General features: G+C 39.9%; 2 protein-coding genes across 3 annotated transcripts in view; one reads left to right on the forward strand and one right to left on the reverse strand.

The window, feature by feature from the left end:
- The first annotated feature begins 151 nt into the window (after positions 1-151).
- wipf2a (WAS/WASL interacting protein family, member 2a) lies at positions 152-20,900 on the forward strand. The gene is made up of 8 exons (XM_027282960.1): positions 152-663; positions 6,707-6,851; positions 7,831-7,963; positions 9,109-9,237; positions 10,714-11,397; positions 15,268-15,522; positions 17,196-17,297; positions 18,677-20,900. The coding sequence occupies exons 2-8, from the start codon at positions 6,789-6,791 to the stop codon at positions 18,718-18,720; spliced, it is 1,410 nt and encodes a 469-aa protein (XP_027138761.1). The 5' UTR covers positions 152-663; positions 6,707-6,788; the 3' UTR covers positions 18,721-20,900.
- Positions 20,901-23,196: 2,296 nt separating this feature from the next.
- Positions 23,197-27,580, reverse strand: part of LOC113746497 (butyrophilin subfamily 2 member A2-like) — a 10,101-nt gene continuing 5,717 nt past the window's right edge. The window contains exons 3-6 of one of the 2 annotated variants that reach the window (XM_027282422.1): positions 25,486-25,824; positions 25,269-25,358; positions 25,077-25,178; positions 23,201-24,713 (exon numbers count right to left, since the gene is read on the reverse strand). In XM_027282422.1, the coding sequence (XP_027138223.1) occupies positions 24,610-24,713; positions 25,077-25,178; positions 25,269-25,358; positions 25,486-25,824 (635 nt within the window). In that variant the 3' untranslated portion in view covers positions 23,201-24,609. Of the gene's footprint in view, positions 24,714-25,076; positions 25,179-25,268; positions 25,359-25,485; positions 25,825-27,580 lie in introns of both variants that reach the window. The other variant, XM_027282424.1, reaches the window with a different exon arrangement.

The raw sequence follows: 27,580 nt of genomic DNA on the forward strand, positions 1-27,580 counted from the left end.
AGGGAAGAATTTTAGTTAGTAACAGGCATTTCTGCCATGAAGTTAAATATGTTCATATGGAGACCGACTCTCTTCTGGAGCCAGCCTCCAGTGGTTGGGATTGGGAAAACACTGCATTACATCACATCATAAACTTGGAGGCTGTAACTTACGGCAGCACTTGAACGCAGCGCAGATCTGCCTCCATTTTGTGTCGGTCGGCCCGTTTCCGGGTTTCCGAGCAGATAAACGGTGTCAGCGGGGAGTATGGCTCTGCTCGCAGGTCAGGAGTGCGGGTAAAGTTTTCCGTAGCTACCTGAAGCTGTTAAAAAGTGACTCTCAAACGCTTTCAGCGGTTTGTTTAATGCGATACATCACCGCAAACAACTCTTGTGGACGTGTTTTTTCCACAGCCAGCCGGACTGCGCTGACACTGACAGCTCGAGCTAACCAGCTAACCGCCGCGAGCTCCACTGGTTAACCGTCGAGAGCGAGCTAACGTTAGCCGGCTAACCTGCGAGTGTTTTCGGCGGCGTTAAGTTACATCACCGGGACTTGCCAGCACCCTCCCCATCCTTAATTTTTTTTGTCAAACTGCTCCGACGAAGGATTGCCACAACGGCACTTTCCATTCATGTTGTTTAGGAGGACGATACTATCAAACCGTCAGTTCTTCGTGCCAGGGTAAGTAAGTTGTTACTAAGCTAACTTTACCGCACCTTAGTTTAAACTGCTGCCAGGTATGTTTGTCCCAGCGGATCTTTACCTGGGAGCGGCTGGAGCTGCTAAACAACCTGCCCAGGCCTGATAAATCCTGTTTGTTTTTTTCTGAGCTGTATGTGACACAATTTGTGTATTTATTTCTCTTCGGCTGGAGCAACAACATGTATGATTTATAGTTTTTATTCTTCAATTATGTAAATGCGTGCTTGCTACACAAGTTACCCGAAGAGGATGTTTTTTATAGAAGTGGATAAGCACATTAATCGGGCTATGTTGTGGCAATCTAGCGCTGTCACTGCCCCCCCAAAAAAGCCTAGAAACACAGACACACACAGCCACACACAGCCACAGGCCTTTAGCTCAGTGTATTTCCTTGACCACAAAAGCATCTGACTTCCTCATACAGCCCCCCCTCCCTCCCTCCCTGGTTGTATTTCTCTGTGAACCATGAAACTTATTTCCATTAAATGGCTGTTTACTAAATGTTTGGAGAGACCAAACCTCAGCGACCGTGACCTACTCAGGGCCACACTTCACCTTGATCTTGAATTGAAAGGATTAAGCAGATTATAGGGGTCAAAGGTCAGGACCTGATGGTTTTTATCAGTGTATAGCTGTCAGTTTTGCATGTGTTGGATAGTGGTGGGTATCATTTAATACAGTCCTTGTATTTTGATATCACTACTAGAACAATACTGTACTTTTTTAGGTAGAAGAACATGCTCTACAAAAGCCACTCATGTTGTACACAAATGTAACTTAATTAAGTATTGATCTGACACTTCAAACCGTAAGATAAATATAATCGACAAAATGCTGAGCCTAATCCTAATGTTGACCCCCTATCATGTTTAGTCTTTGTGTCGGATCCCACACTTTTGGTTTTGAGTGAGGAATGACAGCGTATGCGTGACATCACCCACAGGTTTCTGAAGAACCGTTTTGAAGCTTAAAATCTGTGGCTCTGGATGTCACTGGGTTGGTTGTACTGCTTGTTCCACATCTCGACTACCGGTAATCTAAAAATCGGCAAAGACCCCTCAGCGGGCCTGAGGTGGTCTGACTGACGCCTGGGTGCTCAAAGAAGCTATCTGTAATGGCACCTACTTCTTAATCAATGCAGCCACGCTGCAAAACTTGAAGCCTTAATATAATTTGAACAGTTGAGTTAAATATAATTCAGACTCAGCACAGCTGTTGTGAACGGGGAAAGTAGCTGTAGAGACCAAAACCGTTTTTGTACCAGGCTGTAAACATGTTTATTTCTGCTGTGAAGTTGGACATTTTAACATGGGGACTTATAGAGACTGACTTATTCTGAGGCCAGCCTCAAGTTGACGTTTGAGGAACTGCAGTCTGCGTTAGACTCACTTCACAGTCACAGAGGTTGCTGCTTGGGAAAAATTAGCCTATTTTGTTTGAGTATTGAATTAATTGTTGTAGTTCAATATTTTAATCTCTTTAATCTAACATTTCATACTTCACAATTTATGCCACCCAAGTCGCTAATTTGCACTTTCTTCATGATTGAATTTGGAGCTGAAGACCATTAATTTCATCAATTGCCTAAAAATTAGTCAGCAGCTCTTTTGATTATGAATTATCATTTGTAATTTGAAATTAAACTGTTAAATACTAATTTCATCTTCTTTAAATGAAATTTTATTGCTATTTCTTGTTGTCACACACAACCAGCACTGCAGGAGTTTGATCATTTTATTGAGATAATCACCAGCAGATGACTTTAATTAACTTACCTAATTGGAACAAGTTGTTACAACCAGTAATTTTTATGTAGTTTGATACTTAAAACCTTGTAGTTATTCAGGGAGAGAAGACAGAGGACAAACTTCACCAAGTCTTCTGTTTCTTTTTTAATCCCTTAAAGATGCTTCATGATTTGTCCATCTGCTAATGTGCTTGTAAAATACTTGTGTCAGCAAGAAAGCGTTTTTGTTTGGCCTCTGTAATGCAGAATAGAAGAGTGTAGATATTCCAAAAATAGAAAGTAATGTTGGCTACAACAAGCTGCTATTTTTAATTTCCATCAATCTCTTTAGTGTGTGAGATGTCATAGTAATGGAAAATTCCCATCAGATGTCCAATCCAATGTCTTAAAGCTGTTTATGTGGCAAATCTAACTGTATTCAATTTATGTTAATATAAAACAAGCTGTACCAAGCAGGTATTTGGTAATTTAACTTAATAACTGACTCCAAACTTTAATTTATTATCCAAAATGTCTTGATTTGAATCAACAACAACCCTGATAAGTACTAGACAGACCAGCAGTGTTGGTCAGAGCTAAATGTCATCTAAAACATTCACATGACAAAAGATAGTTTTATCTGTCAGATTGGTCATAGGTTTAAAAACAGAATGACGTTGTGTGTCATGTGTTAATAGTGGTTGGATAATTATCCTGATTATTAGTGAAAGCATGTCGTTGAAACTAGTCTATTTGTATCTTTGGCCTCAGATCTTAAAACATTTCTTTTTCCACCAGTGGAGCGATAACCCCCCACTCTCAGTTTCTGTCTTTGCCACTGTGTCTTTCCGTTTAAACCACGTCACTGACTGGATAGCTTGCTCTGCGAGATTCCTTTGGTTTCCCTCGGTGAAAACCTGCCCCAACACTCAACCAGGCAGCCTGAGGAATGGAGCAGCAGCAGAGGGTGAGGGTGGGGTGAGGTGAGGAGACAACGCTGCCTGCATAAGCTAACAATGGGCCCAGACAGCTAACTGGTTTGGGGAGATCCAGAGACCTCAGTCATTGTGTGCAGGGCTGACACATTTATAGCAGTTTTAGGTATTGGAATAGCAGTGGTACTTCTATTTTTGGACAAGCATATGTTGTTGTTTTTTTGTTTTTTTTACTTTGAGTAAATATTTACCTTGAGTCTGAATTATTTGTTTTCTAAAAAATGTAAATAGTGACAAACATTCTATTCTATTATTAAAAGGGACAAAACGTAGCTATTGAAACAAATCTGAAATTGTGTTTAATTGATTGACATCAGATGAAAAGATCAGATCAATGATTGGGTACAAAATCCACAGGCCTCAGCCATTGCTCAACGCTTCAACAGTTTGTCAGTCAAGTACATACTCTTTTGTACCAAACTCCCAAAACCCTTTGGGTTACTATCAACCTGCAGCAGTGTAATTTCACACTGGAAGTTTGAAAGATGCGCTTATGATTGGTTTAACTCGGACTGTTTGAAGTCTCTTTGTGAATGTCAGCTAAACTCCTGGGGCTCTCTTCACTTCCATTAGAGTCACTTTGATCTTTTAATGGTCAGTACAGACAGGAGGAACAACTACAGCGACCAATAACTCCTTCAGTGTAAAACCTAGTTTCCAAAGAAGTTGGGAAGCTGTGTAAGAAGTACAAATGGATCCGTTTTTACCTATATTCAATTGAATGCAGTACAAAGACAAGATATTTTAGTGTTTAATTCTGAATTTGATGCCTGTAACATGTCCCAAAAACTGTAAAAGTTGTGTAATCCTCATTGTTCCACAGTTGAATTGGTAACAGGTGACTCAGGTGATTCAGTATGAAGGTGGCATCTTTGAAAGGCTCAGTTGTTCACAAGCAAGGATAGGGCGAGGTTCACCACCGTTGAAGAACAACATTTCTCAACACACAATTTCAATGAATTTGTGGATTTCACTATCTAGAGAAATCTCTGTATGTAGGGATAAAGGCCCAGAACCAACATTGAATGCCTGCAACCTTTGACCCATCAGACAGCACTGCATTTAAAACCAACATGATTGTATACCATGCAAAAAACAAACAAACAAAAAAAAACATCAACAACATCCAGAAAGTGTGCTGTGGTCTGACGAGTCCAACATTTCAAATTGTTGAACAAAATTTTATATTTTATGCTAATATTGTGTGATCATCTCCTTTGACATTTAGGGGTATCACAAAGTTGTCCTCTTAACTTTACCACAGCACAGACCTCCAGTCAGTCTTGGCAGGTTTTCTATGTGCTCTGTTTTCCCTGCCTACAGTCCTGGAATTACACACTTTTAAAAAGCACAAACCCCACCTCTATACTCCCAGACAATGAAGACACCAAAGTCAGTCGGAACTTTTTAAGATTTTAAAACACTCAGGGCACCACTTTCTCCTCTTGGCCCTTGTTGTTATGCTGAGGATCCTTGTCGATGTGCTCATCTTCTCTCTCCACACTTCACTGATGTATCCCAGGAGCTACTTCAGCAACTGCTTCCTTCTCCCAAGAATTTCTTCTTTGAGAGCACATTGGGATACAGCCATTTGTTTCCACTGTGAAGGAGCAGAATGAAACGTGTTGGCATCCAAGCTCGTCATCCTGTTTTCTCTTTAACGTCGCGTTCATGTAAGCAGGAAAGTCTTGCAGCTAATCCTAGTGATCTCATGTTTTAGGGTTTGCTCTACAAATATGAGGAGTGACTTTCTTCACCTTTAAGCTGCCTAAAACCCTGATGACATTTTAAAAATGAGTGATGATCATGTTATGACATTACATCTGTCCACCCATACCTCATCACAATGAGCACTGTCTTAATTAAATGATTTATTTGGACATTGCTACAGTTTTCTGTCAGATCTTTTACTCTCATCTGAGTCATGTTTCATATTAGTCCTGACACAATTAACATGAGTCATTAACATGGCTGTTACAGTTACTTTAAACCTCAGGAAATCAGGTTAAAATAGTAGAAATGAATGTATGATATTAAAATTGACTGTCTCATTAAGTTTACACAAAAGTGAGTGAGAAGAAACATTAGACTAAAACACTTGTAATGCAGCAGCTTATGTCCCTTTAGTCTTTGTTACTGGAAACGGTAATAAAGTGGTTTACTATTAAAAAAAAACAACGCAGAATGTTTGACTCGAAGTCCACTCGGGGAGCGGGGAAGTAAAATTGCAGACTTCACTTCAGCTTAGTTTGATAGAGTACACCGCTGTACTTGTTTGATTTGATTAGTTTCTCCTTCTCTTGTCTTTGTTTTGTGTCTCTTCTCACACTGTGTAGATTTTTGTCCAGCACAGATCAGTTGGACAGTGTTCTCATTAGCCGGGTTTCATATTGCAAATTCTCCATCCACTACTGTTATGCAAATTTTAGGAGCTGTAGGTGGCACTAATTGTCTAATCAGAGGCTGCTATATCACTGCAGAACAAGTGGACGCAACAATACATTGACATTAAAAGACTGCACTCACTCCAGTTTGATTGAATGCATTCATACTATGAATTGTCCGTCCATCAGCTCATATTCAGTGCTAACATAGACCCAACTTCTGTTTCTACTTTTAAGAACAGCTTTTCTAAAGCAACACCTGTTAATTCCAGCTTATTATAGACATTATTGTGCACCTGACACTGAAACAGGAACCTGTTCTCATTTCAGTCTGCACAGATTGTGTTGCCAGGCTTTTAGTTTATTTCACGAATGAATGATTTCTTATATTCTTCTTTAGCTGTCGCTCAGTGACGTCTTTGTCTCTTTCTGCCCTTGGTTGAACCATTAAACAGTGTTGTGTTCTCTGTGTACAAAAACCATTACTTTTGTGGCAAACTCTTTATAGAGAATAACATCTATTTGTAAAGAGGACGTACAGAGTCTCAGTCACCACATTGTGCTGAATCAAGCTTTTGTGGCAGACGAACAGTAGTGTACATGCAACTTTCATTTACTGACTGATAGAAATTGAAGGTAGAAATTGAGTGTTTATGTGACAGTGTCCTATGCAGATGCTTCCCTCTGAAAAGACGACCAAAACCCCTTAAAAGTAAAACAAAGCAAACGTCTTTCCTATTTATGGGGATATCAATGCAGAAAAGCGCATCAACTTTTAGTCTTTTAAGTTAATTAAAGTTTTTATTGTATCCAAGAAAGGAGACATTTATATTAATCAGAAGCATGATTTTTACACCTGATTTCCAGTGTTACGTATTTCTCTGCTTGACCAGTTTGTTGCGTTTGTTGTTTTGCAGGAGTCGGTGTGTGTCACCCCAGCTGAGACGGTGAAGTCACCAGTGCTTACTCCACACAGAGAGGTGCCAATAGAGGGACAGGATGCCTATTCCTCCCCCTCCCCCTCCTCCCCCAGGACCCCCGCCACCTCCTACCTTCAGTGTGGTCAGTGTCTGGACTAAACACACACACAGAAACAGAGTTTACACAGTTCACTGTAGCTGAATTCATGTACATGACGGTTAAAGTCTCTGAAAATGAAGAAGAGAAAAAAAAAGAAAGAAACGTGAGTACAGAAGGTGTACAGTTGTATTTTTGTGTCTAATAACGGAAATGATGTATAATCATTTCCTTTTATAAGTTTATTTGTCAGACTAAACATAGGCGGCTTCTTTCAGCTCCGGCTGACTTTGAGGCAGAGTGAGTGAGAGCAGAGAGGTTTTATTCTCTGGGACTTTTTTATGATTACTTCACAGAGTAAATTGCGTAATAAATGTTGGAGCATAATCATGCTGAGTTTAAACCCAATATTTAAAAAAAAAAATTGTGACAAAAAAGACAATATTTCAAATGTTGATTAAAACTAATTCCTTATACCTTTTTTCTATTATCTAAATTAGTTAGAAGGCTGTTGTGGATTTGGGTTTCCAGTGGCACAGATTCATTTATGGCATTTAAAGCGGTAGTTGAGTCAATGCTTTCATGTATTTCCTTTTTAAAATTACAGGTGAGCGCTGCCTGTTCTTTGACTCGGTCTTGAAAACACTTGATTAGAATAACTATAGTAAATGTTGTTTGGCTAGATTAGTCTAGATAGGGGAGAGTAATGCAGTCACTTGCACTTATTTGTTTAGCCAGGTCAAATACTTTCTCTATGAGATTACTTGTATGCTGATTATCATGTTTCCATGGTCAGAGAAGGTTAATTATAGCAAATTATGCACTTTCAGGGAGATTCTGCCAAAATCCATAACCAGCTGTCCAGTAAACCAACTACTGTGTCATGTGACTTCTGTTTACAAGACGTGGTTTTCTTTTAAGTGTGCAGCATGAACCCAAACAAACTATGTCCACAGACCTTCCACTATGGTTCAGACCAGAGGAACCGCAGGTGTGAATGCATATTTGTTAACTTCCTCCGCAGGCGAACACGACTCCTCCCAAACTGAACTCATCCGAGGCTAAAGGCAGAGGAGCGCTGCTGTCAGACATCTGCAAAGGCGCCAAGCTAAAGAAGGTCGGCGTGGTCAATGACCGGAGCGGTCCGATACTAGAGAGTGAGTCACAGCAAGTTCATTACGACATACACACTGAGCTTATTCAGACTCTAATAAGGAAGTAAGGAAGTTATTGTACATGAATCATGTCTATTCTGCAATCTCAGAACCCATCGACAATTGTCTGAGGATGATTTAGCCTCTGGGGAAAACAGGAAAAGTTTCAGGACTTCCAGAGTAGCAACTTGATATACAAGAATGTCAAAGACACATTTCTGCCAATCTCTATTAACAGATATCTGCATATAAATGCAAATACATTTTTAAAAGTCAATAAAAAGCTAAATTGTCTGAGATTACATTTCGGCCCATTGTCTGCCTCTTTTGCTCTCCACATGTACTGTTGCAACCAAAGTCCATTCAAACGTGACGGGACAACAAACAGAAACCAGAACACTTTCAGCACCGAACTTTTGGTCCCTTGCCTACAGATTTGGCATTCATATGCAGGAAAAAAACTATAAGTGGTAATAGTGTCCAAATAGCTCTAAATTAAGTCTTTCTAACTTCTAATATGCTCCCCATGATAAAATGAGGTCTTGCTCATAACTAATTCACCTGTAGTTTGACAGTTATTATCTTCACACGGCTACTTCAGTTAACAGACCTGATTCTTAAGTGATGGGTTACACCTTGAAAAAGATGGAGGTCTGTTGAGATGCACAGGTTCTGTTCTCCATTCAGTGGTAGTAAACACAAGTAGAAATATCTCCTTTCATTAAAAGATTTTTTTCAAGTATCTTCAAGGCTAAGAACGAATGTACTGTCTATATGTTTAATATCACCACAGGGTTTGAAAATATGAAGCTAAATGTTTTGAACAAAATTGCCTGGGCCTTCCACACACATTTAGCTGAGAATGAGCTGTGCTTGCAGACACTCTGTGTCACTTTCATAGTCCATAGGAAAGAGGAAGTATTCATATTTACTGTACATGGAAAGGGGGAACTAATTCCACACAACTCTTTTTTTTTTAAGCAATGTTTTGTCATTGCCAATGTTTTAGCAATGATAAATCCCTCAATACACACTTATTCTGGACCGTCTACCATGCTGTTGAAAAACTCCAAATATTTGAATATTGTAATGTCTTTTTGGTTCAGCTTTCATATTTGACACTGACCTGAGTCTCATATTTTCAACAGAAACAGGAGGAGGAGGAGGTGGTGGCGGCGGCGGCGGCGGTGGTGGAGGAGGAGGTTTTGGAGGTGGAGGGCCAATGGGAATGGGAGGCCTTTTCCAAGGAGGTGTGCCAAAATTACGCCCAGTAGGAGGTAAAAACATTAAGCTTTATATCTGATATTTGAAAGTGTTTGGCTTCAAATTTGCATGTTTGTCTGTGTAGGCTGCATCCGTTTGCGTCCTTATCATTTATGTATATGTATTTTATGTGTTATATCTAATAAATAAACCAGAGAGGGAACCTGAGGTCCACTTCTGAAACTAATATGTTATAGTCAATGAGGTTCTGTCAGCAACGACACAAATACACACAAACTGTAGTAGAAGGAGCTCTTTCTACATTGTTTTTTTCTGTTAATGATCATTTTGTTGTTAAAGAAATAAACAACTCATATGAAATCTTTTATAAACACCACAAGCTCATCTACGGTGTATCAATCAGAAGATTTGGATATGAATGTGTTCATTTCTGGCTTAATGTACGGTCGGAGCTAAAGCAGTGAGGAACAAGAGTTTTGAATAAAAGGCTAGCACTTACTTATTTTATACACATCAAATATTAAAAGCTATGTGGTGACTATGATCTTTGACGTTGTGGCTACAGTTGGGGAAATATTGATTCTGTGATGCTGCATTCAGATAGGATCCGGCACTGCGGAGAAAACAGGTTTTTCCATCTATTTGAGTTGGGGTGGTGTGTTTTGGCTGCGGTTGTGTGGACTGCACGGTTGTCCACCAAAAATCACAGCGACTTGCGGTGGAGAAGTTAAGCCGAATCCAACTTAAAAAAAAAAAAAAAAAACGCAGCCTGATGTCACACTGCGGCCATCAGTCATTGTTTATTTCATGTACCCACCTGAGTCTGGCTTGCAGTTTACGCTGCAAAATAGAGACACAGCAATTTGCAGCAGCCTGATTCTGTCGGAATGTACCTTAATGGTTAATTATTGTGGGTCCAATGCCTAAAACAATAATTAAGCATGGCATGATGGTATCAGATTAATATATAAATTTGTTTTGTATTGGGGTGTATTTGACCATTGTGGGCTGTTTTTGAGTTTTTTTCTGTCAGTTTTTATAATATCATCAGATTTTTACAGTAATATGAGGTTTGATTTGTAATATGAATCAGATTTTTACAGTAATATGAGGTTTGATTTGTAATATGAGGTCATTTGTTGGATGAGGCAAAAACGAAGATATTCCTGTCTGCTTATTTTATTCATGTACTTGTTTCCTTTTTTAAGAAAATGAAAATTAATATTGATATTTTGATGTAAAATTATTGACACTGTACTTTGATAAAGAGTTCATGACAGATTAAACAAATTAAAGTCGATCAACAGAAAATTCAACAGCAACTACAGTATTCTGATAATTGACTGTTGGTTGAACAGACTTGAAATTATGACATGTCATTTCACCTTTCTTTTATATTTTATAGGCCAAACAATTCATTGATTAATAGTCAACAGATTCATTGATGATGAAATTGATCATTAGTCAGTTAGTCATTAGCTTTTTCTTGTTGTAGTGTCTTAAACACCACCTCTCTGTCCTCCACCCAGATGGTCCAGCTGGTGGTTCAGTGGGCAGATCTGCTCTGCGTCCCCCAGGGTCCCGGCCCGCGGCCCCTCGCCCTCCCACGGGCCGCTCCAGCTCACCCTCTCCACCCAACAAGCCCTCTCCACCAGAGCACCAGCGCTCCCATCGCCCGTCGCTTCCTGACATCTCCCGCCCCCCCAGCAGCAGCAGCAGCAGCTCCTCCATAGGAAGCGGGATGAAGCACAGCACCTCCGCACCGCCTCCTCCTCCACCGTTTAACAGAGGTGGCCGTGGCACCGCTCCACCTACCCCCAATCAGAAAGCACCTTCCTCATCCTCATCCTCCTCTCACAGCAGAGAGAAGCCCCTTCCACCGACACCCAACAGAGGTCATACCCCTTCCAGCTCCGTGAAGCCGCCATCGTCTTCCAGCAGACCGCCAACGGGTGGCTCTTCGGCTCCTCCGCCTCCCCCGCCGTACAGGCCACACACATCGGGCGGCGTCTCCAATGGGCCGTCCCACATAGACGGGGGCGGGGCTCCGGAGCTACCACAAAGGCACAACTCCCTGCACAAAAAACACACATCTGGAGGCGGCAGCCAAGGACGCAGCCATGCTCCACCCCCGCCTCCTTCACCGTCTCCATCCTCACAGCAGGGCAGCAGACCACCACCACCTGCCAGAGAGCCACCTGGACGCAGAGCAGGTAAACACACCTACACAATAAACACACAGAACTGTCAGTATTTATGTCTTTTAAAGGTCAGAGGTCATAATTTGTACTGCAGATTTAATATCAGGATTTTGTGTCTCATCTGAAGCGCTTGTGTGCCTTAAACTTCCTGTCTCCTCATCCCCGATCTGCATACCTCGTTTGAAGTATTGTGATCATCGTGCGGATGGATAAAAGCAGATTATGTTGTGTCAGAGATGGTTCCGAAAGTTATTTAAATTTTTAGTAAAATTGTTATAGATCAGACTGACGATTCAGCACCAACATAGAGAAGAGATATCATGTATAAGACGGATCTCCTGACTTGTCTGAAAAACGGAATTTTAGTGTCAGAAAGTTCAGGAGATGTGTGGCTTCAGTGACGATGGGGTGAAAGGTTCGCTCATAAATTATGCTGACGTTCACTTTGGAGTGAGTAGACTCAGGACCTGCCGCTAGTCTCCTAAAGAGGAATGGCGGTGGTTAAACCCATGTGACACAGATACAGGAAACCTCTTCATTGTGTCTTCTCTTTTCTAAACTGTCTCTGAGACCTGAGCCAGGTCCAAATTATAATCAATCTAATTTGATCCGATCGAGTTCCACTGGTCTGTGTGTCTTTAAATAACTGAGTGGATCCAAACAGCTCTGATCAGATAGTGTCATTGTCTCATTGTAAACTGTAGATACGTTTCAGAGACCTCAAGCTGCCGCTTAAGTCTATTTTGGTTATTGATTTTTAACTTGTTGCATTGTCCTTCTACTCTTTTCCTGTCATCTTTCTTCTGTCCATCACCATTTTACTATATATATATATATATATATACACATACATACATACATACATACATACATACATACATACATACATACATACATACATACATACATACATACATACATACATACATATACATAATTGATTATACACCTCCTGCTTCAGTATTTGAATAGTTACAGTGATGAAGACAACATCAGTCCACTCTCTTAGCTGGAGGAATGTTCATTCAGGGGCCAAAGCAAGTTTTGACTCGTTATCTTTGAACCTGTAAAGTGTGACGCAGCCTTAAAGCAGCAGACATTTGCTGCACATAATCACACCTTTCTGAAAGCAGAGCAGGGGGCAGGGACGTGCTTCTGGCTCTGTATAAATCCTACTCTTCCGATTGTTGCGTCTAAGCCAGGTGTCTGCACAGACACTTAACCCGCTGTAGTTTAATGTTTCCTATGATATCTACAGCTGCTCCTGTGTTTGGGGATTTTTTTTTTTTTTTTTTTTTTTTTTTCCCCTCATTGGATCTGCAATCAGAAAATTAGAGTGTTTTATCAAGTGAAGCAGATATGACCTGTGTTGGCATGCGTGTTTTAAGCTTTATTGTATATAAGTGTGTAAACCCAGAAGTTAGTGTGTGTGTGTGTGTGTGTGTGTGTGTGTGTGTGTGTGTGTGTGTGTGTGTGTGTGTGTGTGTGTGTGTGTGTGTGTTGATTGTAGAAATAAATAACTGAAGGATTTAAGACAAACTTTAGTTTTATAAATTTAATCCATTGTCTTTGACAGAAATTCAACTTTCAGATGATGATTTCCTTCCCAAAGCATATTTATGGCTCTCTGGAAACATTTCCATAATTTAAATTCAGTGAACGCACAAAACAGGAAGGCACTTGTTAGCTGGAGCTCTGTGTTGTGATTGGACGACGGAGCTTCTCGCCACGAGGCCTCCTGGTTTCTCTGCATTCCTGAAGCCCTGTGGAATATTCCTGCATTCCTCTTCACTTTCTCTCTCGCTCTCTGCTTCTCCACTGCTTTTACAAGACGTTTACGAGACGTCTTCTGTTTCCTTTTATTGTTCCCATTATCTGCTTTTCATACTGTTTTATTTTGTGATACTTTAGAGGAAATATAAGAGCAAAATGATGTCTCACTGGTACCGTACAGCAGCTGCAGTGGCGCTTTGGCTTTCAGATGTGTTGTGTAATGATGATTCACAGAGTGTTAGATATCTGTGGTTCTGTACGTGTTAGGCGCTCTAACCATTAGTCGATTTAAAAAAAACAAACAAAAAAAAAAACAACATTTATTACATCGATTAAGTCATTTATAAAGCTTCTCAAATGTGAAAATATGCTGCTTTTCTCTGTTTTTATATCATTTTTAATTGAATATGTTTGGATTCGGGACCGTCGGTTGGAAAAAAATAAGATTTTTTTAAGACATCATCTTAGGCTCTAGGAAATTGTGATGTGTGATTGTGGCATATTTTTCAATTTAATGACATTTTGTTGGCTTAACCCACCGGTTCTCAAACTGGTATTTGTACCACTGCAAGTATGCAACTTCCCTCTAGTCCTATGTGGAAGAAAATATTTTTTTAAATGAAATAAATTAATTAAACGTGTTATACTTTTAAAATACCTCATCATTCTGAGGTTGAGATAACTGAAATATAATTTTCGGTAATATTTTGTTTCAATATCAGCCCTTCTGTGTCATCACATTTATATATTGCTACATCCCAGTTTTGGGAGCATAACATAAATGAGAGTTCACACTTGTTTAAACGGTCAAAACGCAAGCAGTTTAATAGCTGCTACCAACACACAAACAAAACACACAACTGAAAAACTTCGGAGTGAACTCAGGCCAACACAATAATAAACAAAACAAACTAGCTTTTCAGGGGAAGTTACCCAAACCCTGTTCCAAAATAAATAACAAAGACAGTTACTAAAACTTCTCAAACAAAAACAGGAGAAATTGAGTCAAAAGAAAAGTCAGGTCACTCCTATTGCTTCAATATTAACAGTGACTATTTAAATGTGGCAAAAAAGGTGACAATCTTGACTATAAGTACAAAGATGACTAAGAATTCTCTTGCTAAACTTAGTAACTTGTTTTATTAGTCAGCACAACAAAGCAGGTCACAAACGAAACACAGGGATCTCGTTCAAAGAGCACGAGGAGGACTTATACAAGCACTTAGCACTTATACAAAGATGCTCACAACACAGACAGGAGGTCATACTCTGGCCGAAAAACAAAACAGAAACATTAACACAAACGGCTGGTCGTAACATATACGCAGTGAGCACAGACTTCGGTGATCACCTACGGCTAAAACGTGAAAAGGTTAAATAAATGATTTAAAAACTGCAATCGTAGCTCCGAACAGGAAATATTAGGAAGAGAAGTACGGATCAGGAGTTGCCCTTTTTCCACCAAATTGGTGGTTCTCTGGTTCTTGAATCAGTTCTCTTCAGGAATCGACAACAATTAACGTCTGTTATACTGGTGATGCTTGAAGAGCTTTGTGTTTTTCTGAGGTGGTACACGGTGTTAAAAAGTTTGAGAAACACTGGGCTAAATCATAAAAAAAAATAATATGCAGATTTATCGATTGTCGAAATAAGTCGCAGCCCTACATGTTGACCTGTTATTTCAATACAGATTTGACTAATATTATAATTAACTAGTCGGCGTGGAAACTTGCTGCAGATAACTCATCACAGTGAATATTTAGACAGCAGGGACCATTTTCAAAACTCCTCTGCGGTGCATTTAAGGACTCACCAAATGAATTTAAAGCTGTGTTTGTAGAGAATTAAACACAGATGGAAAAACAAAAAGTCATAAGACCCACAATCCCAGATGTTGAGCCTCCTCGGATGGACCAACAGTGGAACATTTCTTGGTGTCAGGCTGATGGAAATATCTGAACGTGACGTGGTGTCTAATCATTTACAGTATGTGAAGGGAAGACGCATGATACCTGCTTATGTTTGTGTAACAGTTCTAGTTATTATAATCTAGAGAGTAACATCGTTCATGTCATCCTGATCATTTGTGTTTGTGTGTTATCCCCACAGCTCCCCAGGTTCCCTCTCTCGGGTCTCGTAATGGTGGTCGGGACGCACCTCCTCCTCCGCCCCCATACCGAGTTCACAGCTCTGCAGCTTCAGAGTCCCACAGCCGAGTGGGCAAACCACCTCCACCTCCTTCCTCCTCCTCCATCTCATCATCCTCCTCTTCCAACTCGTCCCGAACCCCAGCTGGACCCCCTCCACCGCCCCCGCCCATCCGGAATGGCCACTCCTCCATCTCCTCCTCCAAGTCCATTATAGGTGAGTCGGAAAAGAACCGCTCCAGTGTTGTCGTGTTCCTACCGGCCTTTGAACCAGAGCTTTGAGTGGTCAGGGTTTACTGCTGCAGAAGTGAAGAGGCCATTAGAAAAAGCAGAAATAATGCTTTGGTTTTTAAAAAGTGGTGTGATGCTGGCTTTTAGTGAATTTGTCAACACCTGAACATCACATACTGGATTTAAGTGGCTAAAATTATTGAATAAATTATCACCTAATGAGTTCCTGTTGGCTCTTTTTGTCTACTTTTTTCCGTGTTTTTAGCTATTCAGTCTTGCACTTTCATTAAGTTGGAGGAGTGACAAGAGACAGATTAAAAAAAGACTGGTCAGAAAGAAGCAGAGAAGCTTTTTTAGTCTCTAGTATGTCATACAGCAAGTGTAAATCTACTGTTCTACATTGATTCTGAGCAATTACAATGCTATCAAGGTAATAATGACATTATTATTTATTAGAAATAAACAATACAAAACAACAACAACAAAAATATCGAGATATATATCGTGTATCGCGATATAGCTTAAAAATATCGAGATATTGGTTACAGGCCATATCGTGCAGCCCTAACCCAAACATCACATACTGGATTTAAGTGGCTAAAATTATTGAATAATTAACGTTAATAATTATCACCAGATGAGTTTCTGTTGGCTCTTTTTGTCTACTTTTTTCATGTTTTTAGCTATTCAGTCTTGCACTTTCATTAAGTTGAAGGAGTGACAAGAGACGGATTAAAAAAAGACTGGTCAGAAAGAAGCAGAGAAGCTTTTTTAGTCTCTAGTATGGGTTCAAAAACAGGATCTTCCATCTTCCATAATGCAACCCTGTGTCTCCCACTTCCTTTAAGCCCTGCACCTTCAGTTTGTGTTGTACTTAGTTTAATTTAGACGTAATTTATTCTAAACTTTAGAAAACTCCTCCAGGACATTTTCTGACCGGTTTCATGCTTTGTAGTCGTCCTTGTGACGGATAACCTGAACTTTATTTGTAAAAACATGTAGCAAGCCTTGAATATATCATCATGCCTGTGATACTCTCGTGCAGCCAGACTTCCTTCAGCACTTTGCACGTGCCCTGACTAAAATCTGGCAGAGCAAGATTTCAAATTTAAAGAGACATGGGGAAAATAAAACAACCCGAACTGTCAGTACTCCTTCAAAATTAAGGGTTCGGACTGGCTGCTGTTTTCTGCATGAAATGAGATGTGATAACTGCTGACATTTTAGTTCCCTACAACCCAAACCCCCCCCAAAAAAAATCTCTTTAAATGTACTAGTTATTCTACTGTTGAACAAACATTGGCCTCTCTACCGTTGTACCGCTGTTATTCTCCTTTCGTCCTCACAGCAGTTATTAACATGGGTTTAGTTTCTGATCTTGATACAGCGATGATGAATGAGCCTTGATAGTCAAATGTTCCACTGCAGCCATGCAAATGACCTTTTCTTTTTTTTTTTCTTCTTTTTTTTTTCCTGTTTTACTGGAACAATCGGGGGGGCAGGGACGGTTCCTCGATTACTGTCTGAGGTTCATGTAGTACATGTTCACTAATACAGGGCTGCATTATTAGGACGAAGTGAAGCTACTTTCCTATGATGTTAAACTCCTGATTTATACCACAGCTTTATTTTTGTGTTGTTTTTTTTTTCTCTCCTCAGATGATTTTGAATCCAAGTTCAACTTCCACCCGATCGAGGACCTTCCACCTCCAGAGGAGTACAGGCATTTCAGCAAGGTCTACCCCAGCAAAACCAACAAAGGTGAGTACTGTCGTGTTATTTCAACATGACAAACTGCTTCTGTCTGTTTAAAACTGTCATCTTTTCCTTATCTACGCTGCTTACGTGCACTTTTACATTTTCATACTGCTCACAGACACGTTGTTTATTTGCCCAGTAAAAAAAAAAAAAAAGAGACATGACAGCAAAAGGAGAAAAGTGTTCTTTAATTTTATTATTTTATTGAAGACATAAACTGGAGTGATGTCACTGTGTATCAGGAGGAAGTTTAATTTCACGTGACGAATGAGCTGATTTTGCTCAGATTTTGTTGCTGCCTGCTGTGTTTGTTTCCAGTCATTATCTTTAGGGGACCAGTTAATGATTTATGTTTTTGTTTCAAAACTCCCGTCCCATGTACTGTCTTGTTTGGAGCTTTGTTGGGGCGGCTTTAGCTCTGGCAGTGGAGAAAAAGTTGGACATTAATTGTAGAGGGTGGTGGTTCAGTGTCCAGCTCCGCTTGTCCACACGTGTTCTGTTCATGTAAATGTCCTAAAGTAACCAGACAGGTGATCCTGTGTGGGAGCATGTGTGTATGTTGCAGCCGGAAACACAGGTGGATGCTGGGATATAGTCCACTTGAAAATAATTTATTTTAACACAGTGAAAATGTTTTAATTTATAGTCAGGGCTGCCTGTTTACAGTTTTCTGGTGCTCGTCCAAAGTCCGTCCTGTCGCTCGCTTCTGTTCTCATAGCAACCCACCGACATCCCAGAACCGGAGCAGTTGGTCTGCTCCAGGCGCAGCCTGCTGGCGAAAGCGTGCAGTGCGTCCTGTCATGGTACTACTGTCTAAATGAATATTGCAGCCTGAATCGACGACAACATTAACCGGAAATAATTCCCAGCTGAATAAACTGAACCACAACACCAAAAATAACTAACATAATAAAATAAAAATAAATAACCCTAATAACATTTCATAACATAATCAATCTGGATACTGGTGGACTTCACACATACGTTTCATGGTTTTTCCTCTAATTTATCACTCGTCTGTATATATAAGCTCTCCAAATGATTTCAAGTCCAAAAGATCTTATGTCACAGAGATGCCTCTAATGTCCCTGGTTTGGCTTGCTGGCTCTCTCCATCATTTCCTGTCATCTCTCTACTGCTGTCTGTCATAAAAGCACAAAAAATGCTTGAATTCTCTGAATTGTCCCTTTTAGCTTGAGACTTGCAATACTTTGTTACTTTGTTTTGTGTTCATATCACAGCAGCCGTGTGGAATTTATAGCCTGTTTTACAGAGTTAATTATCTCTACGTGTGTGTGTGTGTGTGTGTGTGTGTGTGTGTGTGTGTGTTTTATGTGCAACAACTAACCTGTTGTGAACTTTGTCTGTCCTTCTGCTCTCAGGCATGATAAGAGGAGCTCCTCCAGCGCCGCCGGTGGGGAGGTGAACGGTGCGACTCAGCTCAGGACTTGAACTCAATCAGCCGACTCGATGGACGGTCGGTGTAGGGGAGGGAGCACTCAAATCACAAATACACTACAACACACACTAACACTAAACCACCATCTGGAAGCACATTGACAAATGTAAACACTACAACACAACGCAGGCTTGGCTCTGCGGTCCTTCTGTCTTTGCACATGAGAACAAAAACCACTCAGAGGCGAGAATCAGACTCTGTGACCACGACCACCTCGACTTCTTCTCCTCTGCTGACTGGACGTGGAGGCTTCTGTTTGACATATCAGGACCAAACTCCGAACACTTCCAAATCTGTGCATTCCATGTTTTGTTTTTGTTTTTATTTTAATGCATATTCATGATAATGATGGCGATTTTCATAACTCTGAATAACATCTTTATATTTTTGTTTAGATTTTATTGTTCTGGTGGGGGGAAAATTCAACACTACGAATGGAAACGGTCTTTGAATTTGTGTTTTCAGCAGATGAATTACACCTCCCACAAAGCTGATAATACCATGAATGTGGGGCATATTATTATTATTTTATTTTGGTTAGTTTTTGTCTTAAATAGCCATTCCATCAGTGCCAGGCGAGGGTGCGTTTGAATCACATCTCTGTGCCAGTGTGCCAAAAGCGAGTGGAGTCAAATGAACTGCAAAGTGAGGACAGTTCCCATACGTATTCTTTATATAATTTACATCTTTTAAATGCATTGCTGAAAGCTTGCCAAGTTGACGGGTGTCTTGCCTGGTTTTATTTTTACATTTGGAGTGGGACCATTTCCTGTTTTTGTTTTTCCCCCCACTTTCCTTCATTTGGGGATGTTAATATTTCCATCTTCAAGCGATGTTGCACGGCATCTTAACTGCTAAACGGAGACACTGTGCATGACGCTTGTTTATACACTAACGGAAGACCCTGACATTTACGTCATTGTGACAAAAAACGAGAAAAACCAAGGGGGTTCATCCCTGGCGTTTCCGCCAGCATCTTTCTCCAAACACACTGTGGTTCATGTGTGGTTCCACAGTGGAGGCCAACACTAAATTATTATTTCTTTCCTGGACCAATTTAGCTTCAGGAGTTTTGGAGGTGCTTATAAGGGATCATTTATCAGCTTTCTGTCCAGGGAAGTTCGTCTAAAAGCTCAACTCTGTTCTGAATCCATTGATTTACTCTTGCTGCTGGCCACCCTTTTTTTTTTTTTTGTCTGTCATAGAAGGACTGTACGGCCAGAGAGAGACGATATATTGTTTAATTGCTATGCAAGGAGCAGTTTGTACAGATTGTAGTTGGTAGCACCTAACCAAAAAAAGAAAAAGAGGAACACTTAAGTGCCAGAGAACTGTTTAAGCAGACGGAGGTTCTTTACTACACTTTCTTTCAGCTTGACTTTAAAACACTAACTACGTCATAGTAAATTTAAGACGGCGTGCAGGAAAAGTGAACAAAAAGAAACGCTTGTTCAGGTCAGACTCTTCATTCTCAGTGATGCAGCGCCTCCTGCTGGTCTTTGCCTTACACACAAATCTGTTGTCACTCTCATCGGTACCAGTGCTTTTATTTTTGTTTTGTTTTAGGGGGGAAGATGATGACAACAAAGTAAATAAGAAACAAGTTTATTTGAAAATGCAATAAATATTGTATATTTACATTAAGGAATATGGTAATCATAGTTATTGATCTATTTTTATGTTGTAAAAAGCTTGTAATATAGGAAAGAGAAATGATTATAACAATGTTCCAGTCGCTGAGCTTTGGTCTGATAGTGCGGACTCTCTGTAGCACTTCTCTGGATGTTTGGCCATAAGGGTGAATGAGCTGAATGGATGTGTGTGAGGTTTTTACCAACGAGCCAACATTTTTGGGGATCATGTTTCTAAAGATCGGGTACTGTGGTGGAGGTAGGTCTGGCTGGCTGATTGCAGCGACGAGACATACACACAAACACACACAAGTTAAAAAAAATAAAATAAAAAAAACTACACTTCCTGTCCTGGATGTATGCTCACCTTGTCGCACAGGCCAGGTGAACTGATGTGTTTATCTCCTCTTGTTCTCACCTTGTCCAATCTTAGAGCAAAATCCCTGTGGTCATTTCATGTTAATCAACCATGTTTTTATCATTTGAAATAATTTCAAATAAATATGGGGAAAAAGGGTACCTGATGCACTGTTTTTTTTTTCTTCCTGTTATCTGTATATTTTACTGAACAACGTAAAAATACTCTTTACTACTAGAAATGTGACCTTGTTCACACTAAATAATGGACATGTCAGATTGGTGTTTTAACATATGCAGGTAGCATGTTAGAAAATTCTTATAATTTTTGCAGTTTAGTGTTTCTGTGTGAAAGTGGTAACTACAGTATTTTGTTGGTTACCACCTCTGATTGTCATTAGGCTTTTTTTTTTCACATCAGGCATTAAGTGATAGATGTTAGTTTGCTTATGTAAATCATTTAAAAGATAAAGTAGTAAATAAATGCATGAGAACATGACATAACATTAGTTATTAAGTTATTTATGAGTCACTTCAACAACTGTGTAAAATGTAGGTGAAACGAAATACAGACCAGTCAGTGAATCCACAACAGAAGAATAGAAGTCAAGAATGAAGACTCTTTGATATTTAAGAATTTTTTTAAACCAAAATCTTGTACTTGCAGCTCTTTTATGCTGCTATAAACTCTTCACATAGTTTTCTTGGTAGAGACAGTTGCGTAGCTGTACTGTTTCAATGTATTTAATGACGCTGATAATACATTTTTTTTAAAATCACCTTTTAAATATCAAAGCAGAGTACCTGCACAGGTTCAAGGGTCCACCGCTACAAAGTTTAGTTTCAATCCCATAAAACTTCATTAAAAGTTCAGTGGTGATAAAAATGTTAAGTTAAAATTTGAGGAAATATGTGTAAAAATGATGTATTAGAGGTAATCAGACTAATGTCACAACCTGACTCTTTGGGTCATGACAAAACTGGAATTGCACTGTTTTTAGGAGGTTACCATATTTATTTATTTAACATAAAGCAACAGAGAATGGAACAAATGTTACAAATGGGATGTAGACGTCAGTATTATCAGTGGTGTAGGATGTGCATCTGTGTAAAATGTGGTGAATGTGTGTTGTCAAGTGCATTTAACTAAAAAGGAAAAGAAGGGTTAACCCTGCGGCTGCCACACCTCTCCCGGACGTCGGCTGGAGAGAGAGGGAGGAAGACACTGAATGAATCATGGGCCTTTATAATCTCAGGGCACCGGGCCCAGGTGCCCCAATCACCAAACCCAGCCCACAGACTAAAATCCCACCAGAAGGCCACTGCCTCAAGAGCAGGAGTCGCCACACTAAATAAATACTGGACTGATCACTGAGGGGAATTTGGTAAAGAGCTGCAACAGGTTGCATGCATTCCACTGATTATTACTGTATTATTATTATTATTATTAATGACATCTTATTGACATAGAGTCATACAGGTAGATTCAGGGGGAGTGTCTGAAAAAAGCTCCACACAACTTGAGTGTCCTCATGAGCCACCAGTGTGTAATTTATGCTTTAACCGATGGATGGAGTATTGTTTTTTTTTTGTGTACACAGGGTAATCGGCTGAAAAGACAGACTGACTGACTGTTTTGAGTGAAGGGGAGGGGTTTGAGCTTTTCTGTTAAACATAATATTTTTTACTTATTCATTATATTCTCACTCTCCTTTCTACAATAATCAGTTGAACCTGTACGACTTTAGTCCTCTCACTATGTTTTATGGTGCTATGTTTTACATTAGATGGTATTACACTGTAAAAGTGATTATTATGGCCTCAAGTAAATGATTTGGAGGAAAGTCTCCCAGTTTGTGTGGTGTGAAAGAAGTCAAAACTTGACAACAGATACATTTATTCAAAAAGATGAAATACATTTAAATTTTTAGCTTTAAATGTCATGTTTGTTTCCACAGGAGAGAGTTGTCCCAGTTCAATTCCTCAACCAACCTGGTTTTTGGTGAGATTGTTAGACTCTGATAATATGTCAGTTATTTGTCAGCTTTAAATGTCAAACATTATAAAATTTGACTGCTACATTTACACACTTCCTGTGTATAAAACCGTGTATGATAATACATGTGTACATGGACTGACTGTTCACTGTCGTAGACTTAGTATAGATGGAACATGCTCTACCAGACTACGGTAGGCATGACTGAGATTAGCACTTATGATGTTGTTCATGTGTATTTTTTCACCTACATGTATGTAGTCTATATAATAGTTATATTTGTATATCAGTGGCCTCAATCAGATCAACACCACTGCTCTCCCAGGAGTTTGTTTACAAAGGAGTAGCATGCAGTGAGAAGCCGGGAGGAGAGCAGAGGCGGCCGCTATGTAGCGGAGACTGGCACCGGTAGTATAGTAATCCACGGTAGTACCGTCGTGTAAAATTTCTAGTATAGTAGCGACGGTTATGATTTGGCACCGCAGGGTACCGTGGGTATCGTGCAACTCTAGTTTCACAGCGATTATATTCAGCCTAATAAACTCTAAACAACAGTGGTTCTCAAACTTTTTATACTCTGTACAACCTGAGAAAACATTGAGCTCTCTGAGTACCACCATGATGACCAACATTAGAATATAGCGGCACTGGCCTTCTTTATTAGCTTCCACCACACAGGAGAGATGTTTATTCATTATGATGGTTATTTATTGTTACCTTAACACTGAATCAGACATTTACAATTCCGTCCAACAATTCTCACACACTTCTCCTCTGCACAACGAACACAAACTTCAAGTGTTTTTTTTTCTCTCAGCAGAAGATATCTCAGCACAGAAAATGAAAAAAATAAAATAAATACTTTGTAAATATTTCAAGTCACTTACACAGGTGAGATCAAAAGCAACCACCCGTTTGTTTTTGTTTTTTGTTTGTTGTTTTTTGTTGTCCTCTTTAAACCAGGTTTACTGTTAACAACCCTCTAACATCTATATCAGAATAACAGAGACAATGAACCTGTCAGAGATATTAACTGACCAGCATATTGCTAAGTAAGAAGGGGGGGGTGCCTGTCTCTGTGCACACTCTACTTGATGTCTGGCTCAACCGAGCTCAGCTTCAGTCTTAGGTCTGGCTCAGCATCCATCCTGCACCTGTATTTTGTTTTTGTGACAGCCAGTGAAGAACATGCACGGACAGCGCGGGGTATTCTCTGTGTTGCTGTATCCAAAAGTCCAGCAGCGACTGTTTTTTTGAAACTACATTTCAGTGTTTCATCACAAGATAGTTCAATTAAACTCACCGACAGTAAAGTCTGTGGGCATGTCCGAGGTTTCCATAAATACTACATTTATTTACCCCCTTACATTTACGTTACAGTTCCCCTGCTTGTTCCACGTTCAACTTGCAAGTGATCCCACGATTCCGTGCTGCCTGTGCTTACGTGAGCAACAGACTTGCATTGCAAGTAAATAAATAAAAGACCAGACATCCTATTTCATAATCTCATAAGTAGCTACAAATTTTGCTGGTGGTGTTGTTCGCCCAGGGCACAAATGTAGCCAGGACCGCCCCTGCTTGTGATGTTTCTGATCATTTTGTCTGCAGAAATGATCCTGGGTAAGTTTATGCTTCATTATTTATGATATCTTGACTGTCAGAGTTTGTCTCTCAGTCACATAATGACACCTGTTTATTGCTTTTTGGACCCAGCGTGCGGAAGGTTTTTAAAGTGATGGAAAATTGCTCTCATTATGAGCTTAAGGCACAATGTTATTGGCAATACTAGAACACCCACAGTAAATACTTTGGTAAAGCTGGTGAAGCCAGTGTGCTTTTTGATGGCTGAGGTGATGAACAGCTGTCAGACCATCACTTCACCTCGACTGTTTTTAGAGGCCTCTCCTGGTCTTCATCCCTCTCTTCAGATCCATTTGATGTTCTCTTCTTCCCTCTGAGACTTTTCAGACAATCCTCTGAGAGAAAGACAAGAAGTTTGTGACACTTATTAAAAGATGTTAGTGTTAATTTCCCCCCATGTTGTTGATATCTGCTCTGGTTTTCTTCAAAACCAATGAGAACAGAGGGATGTTTCTAGCGCTGGTTTGGTGCTAATGTCAGAACACTGAGTCAAACCTGGTTTCACTTCATGACTTTTAACCACTGACATGAGACATCAAGCACTGATCACCACCATTCACAGTGAATAACACGGACAAGACAAAACTAACATGTTTTCACACATGCCACACCGGTAATCGTGCTTCATTAAACTCCCCTCAAGACTTTAAATGTCGATAACAAAAAGCTGTGGAGCAAGAGTTTATATTTTAACTTACGGATCGTTCCACTCTTCACAACCAGAACAACAACCAGAACGCAGAAAGTGATGACAACAGTGGTAATGATACCAGCATGGACAGCCTTCATGTGTGCACCGCCTGAAAGAATATCAGAGAAGATGTTGAATTTAGAAAAAAGGCAGGTTCAAGGTGATGCAGTTTTCTAGAGAACAACTCAAAGATATTTACCAGACACATCCGGCTTGGTCACTCCTTCAATTGGAGGTCTCGTTGTGCTCAGTGTATCTCTCTTTGTCTTGTTCTGTCCATCTCTTCTTACTGTAAAATGACAGAAATACTTTCAGCTAATAATAAATAATTACTGACACATTTCATCATCATCCTGAGCAGTTGTGCTTTTTCATTTTGCACCTGAACTATACAGATTTAGCTTCAAGGTTCTTACCAACAGTGAGGTTGAAGGTACAACTGGGTTTCCGTTTTGGGACAAAGCATCTATATGGTCCACTGTCAGACGTCTGTACTGAGGAGATCAGCAGTGTCAGGACTCCTCGGCTCAGGTCTTTAGGGTTAAGAGTCGTCCTGCCTCTGTATTGATCCATCTGATCATGAGGAAGGTCCTGTTTACCTCGATATGCGTGGACCTTCTTCTTAAGATCAACTCTTTCACAAACAATTGTATTATTCTCCATGTTGACCCGGGAATCCAGATCACACTGAAGAGTCACATTATCGTAAACTTCTGCCTCGATTAGTTGAGTTGGTGAACTGGGACGACTCTCTCCTGTGGAAACAAACATGACATTGAAAGCTGATAAATAACAAATAAGGCTTCCAACTGTTTCTTTCCATAATATCTATTAGAACAGCAGTCAAATAGGGCTAACACAACTGATTGTCTCAAACACATGAAAAGGACAAGAAATTCAACAAATTAACTTTAGACAAGGCACAGCTTCTTTCTCAGCTTATGTCCTCCTCTGTAAGTCGCTTTGGATAAAAGCGTCTGCTAAATGTAATGTAATGTAATGTAACAGCTGTTATTTGAAAACCATTACAGGTCCTCATGAATCTAACTGAGAGAATTTCAAGAGTGTGCAAAGCTGCCATCAACGCAAAAGGTTGAAGAATCTAAAATATAAAACATATTCTGGTTTGTTTAACAAGTTTTTAATTTCATTGACATTTATTTGTTTTTCCACTGTTGTCTAGAGTTTATTATGCTCCATGGAGGGGAGGGACAATTGAGCGTGGCTGTAAAAGCACTGACTCATTGAACTTCAGAGAAATATCTGCACGCTGAAAACCCAACACTGAATGCCTTCAACCTTCGACTCTTCAGGCCTCGTAGAGTTCCTCATATCAGCTTCTCTCTCGCTTAACGGTGTCACAAAACTCCTTTACCCTAAAGGAGTTTTGTCCTCTAGTATTGAAAAGAGCACGTCTGAATACTCAAAAATGGCATTAAATGTGTGAAGCAAAAAACAAAACTTAAAATCACCCAGACGTGCTTTAAATCCATCAGCACAGCGCTGAGTCCACATCATACTCGTCATGATGCTCCAGAATGTGATCAAACATTTCTATCAGAGCATCTCTCTTCTTAAAGTTTTGTATTGACCACTCTGGATGTGTACTGCCACCGTGTTGGTGCCCCACGAGGGAGACGCCACACCTGCTCGTCGTTGGTCAACTGAAAGTGACAGAAAAAATCCTCTTCCTAGTTGTGACAGGCTTGCTACACAGCAAATGTGCCCGTGTTAGGGACAACAAACAGCACGAGGGATCAGATAGTGGCTGATCCGGACTCATCCCATTACAGATCAGCTGGCTGATCCTGACTCATCCCATTACAGATCAGCTGGCTGATCCTGACTTTTCAACCTAACTTATTATACCTCCTGTAGTGACAGAGGTGTCATTCAAAGGATCATACACTGCAACTTATGGTTACTCACTTGTAACTTTTACTTTTTAAATCTATACATAATCAGACAGCTTTCTGCAGAATGTTTTTTTTTTGTTTTGCTAAAATCACATTGTTCTACTCTGTCAACACGTTTTCTAATGAAGGCTTTGCGCTAAAAGACTCAAGCCCGCAAGTTGAAGCTAGAGACAAGAGCATAAAAACTTAGGCTGCAGGAGAGGCTATAGGAGGGTATGAAGAATCCCACCCTAGCTCACACAGAGTGCGACCACTCATTGAATTAGATGATACCTCTGGGGACACCATTCTTTAGCCAAAAAGTTGCAAAAGTGCAGAAAAAAAGCTACATATTAATGCGGCGTGCCTCTCCCAACACATCGGGTGCTGTCTGACCAGGGGCGCTTTCCTATGGGGTGCCGTTTGTAAAGCGTCTCGCTCTGAAAATAACAGCAACATTTTGTCACATTTAGCTAAAAACAATGTTTAAAAAACTGGTTTGAATTTTTGAGAGTCACTTTTTTGCACATTTAGAACAATATTTGTGAACTTAGAGATATTTTAAATATTTAAATCCAAATGTTAAATGTAAAATCTAAATGCTAAATCTAAATCT

Source organism: Larimichthys crocea, chromosome X (assembly GCF_000972845.2).
Source record: "Larimichthys crocea isolate SSNF chromosome X, L_crocea_2.0, whole genome shotgun sequence".
Lineage (NCBI taxonomy): Eukaryota > Metazoa > Chordata > Actinopteri > Sciaenidae > Larimichthys > Larimichthys crocea.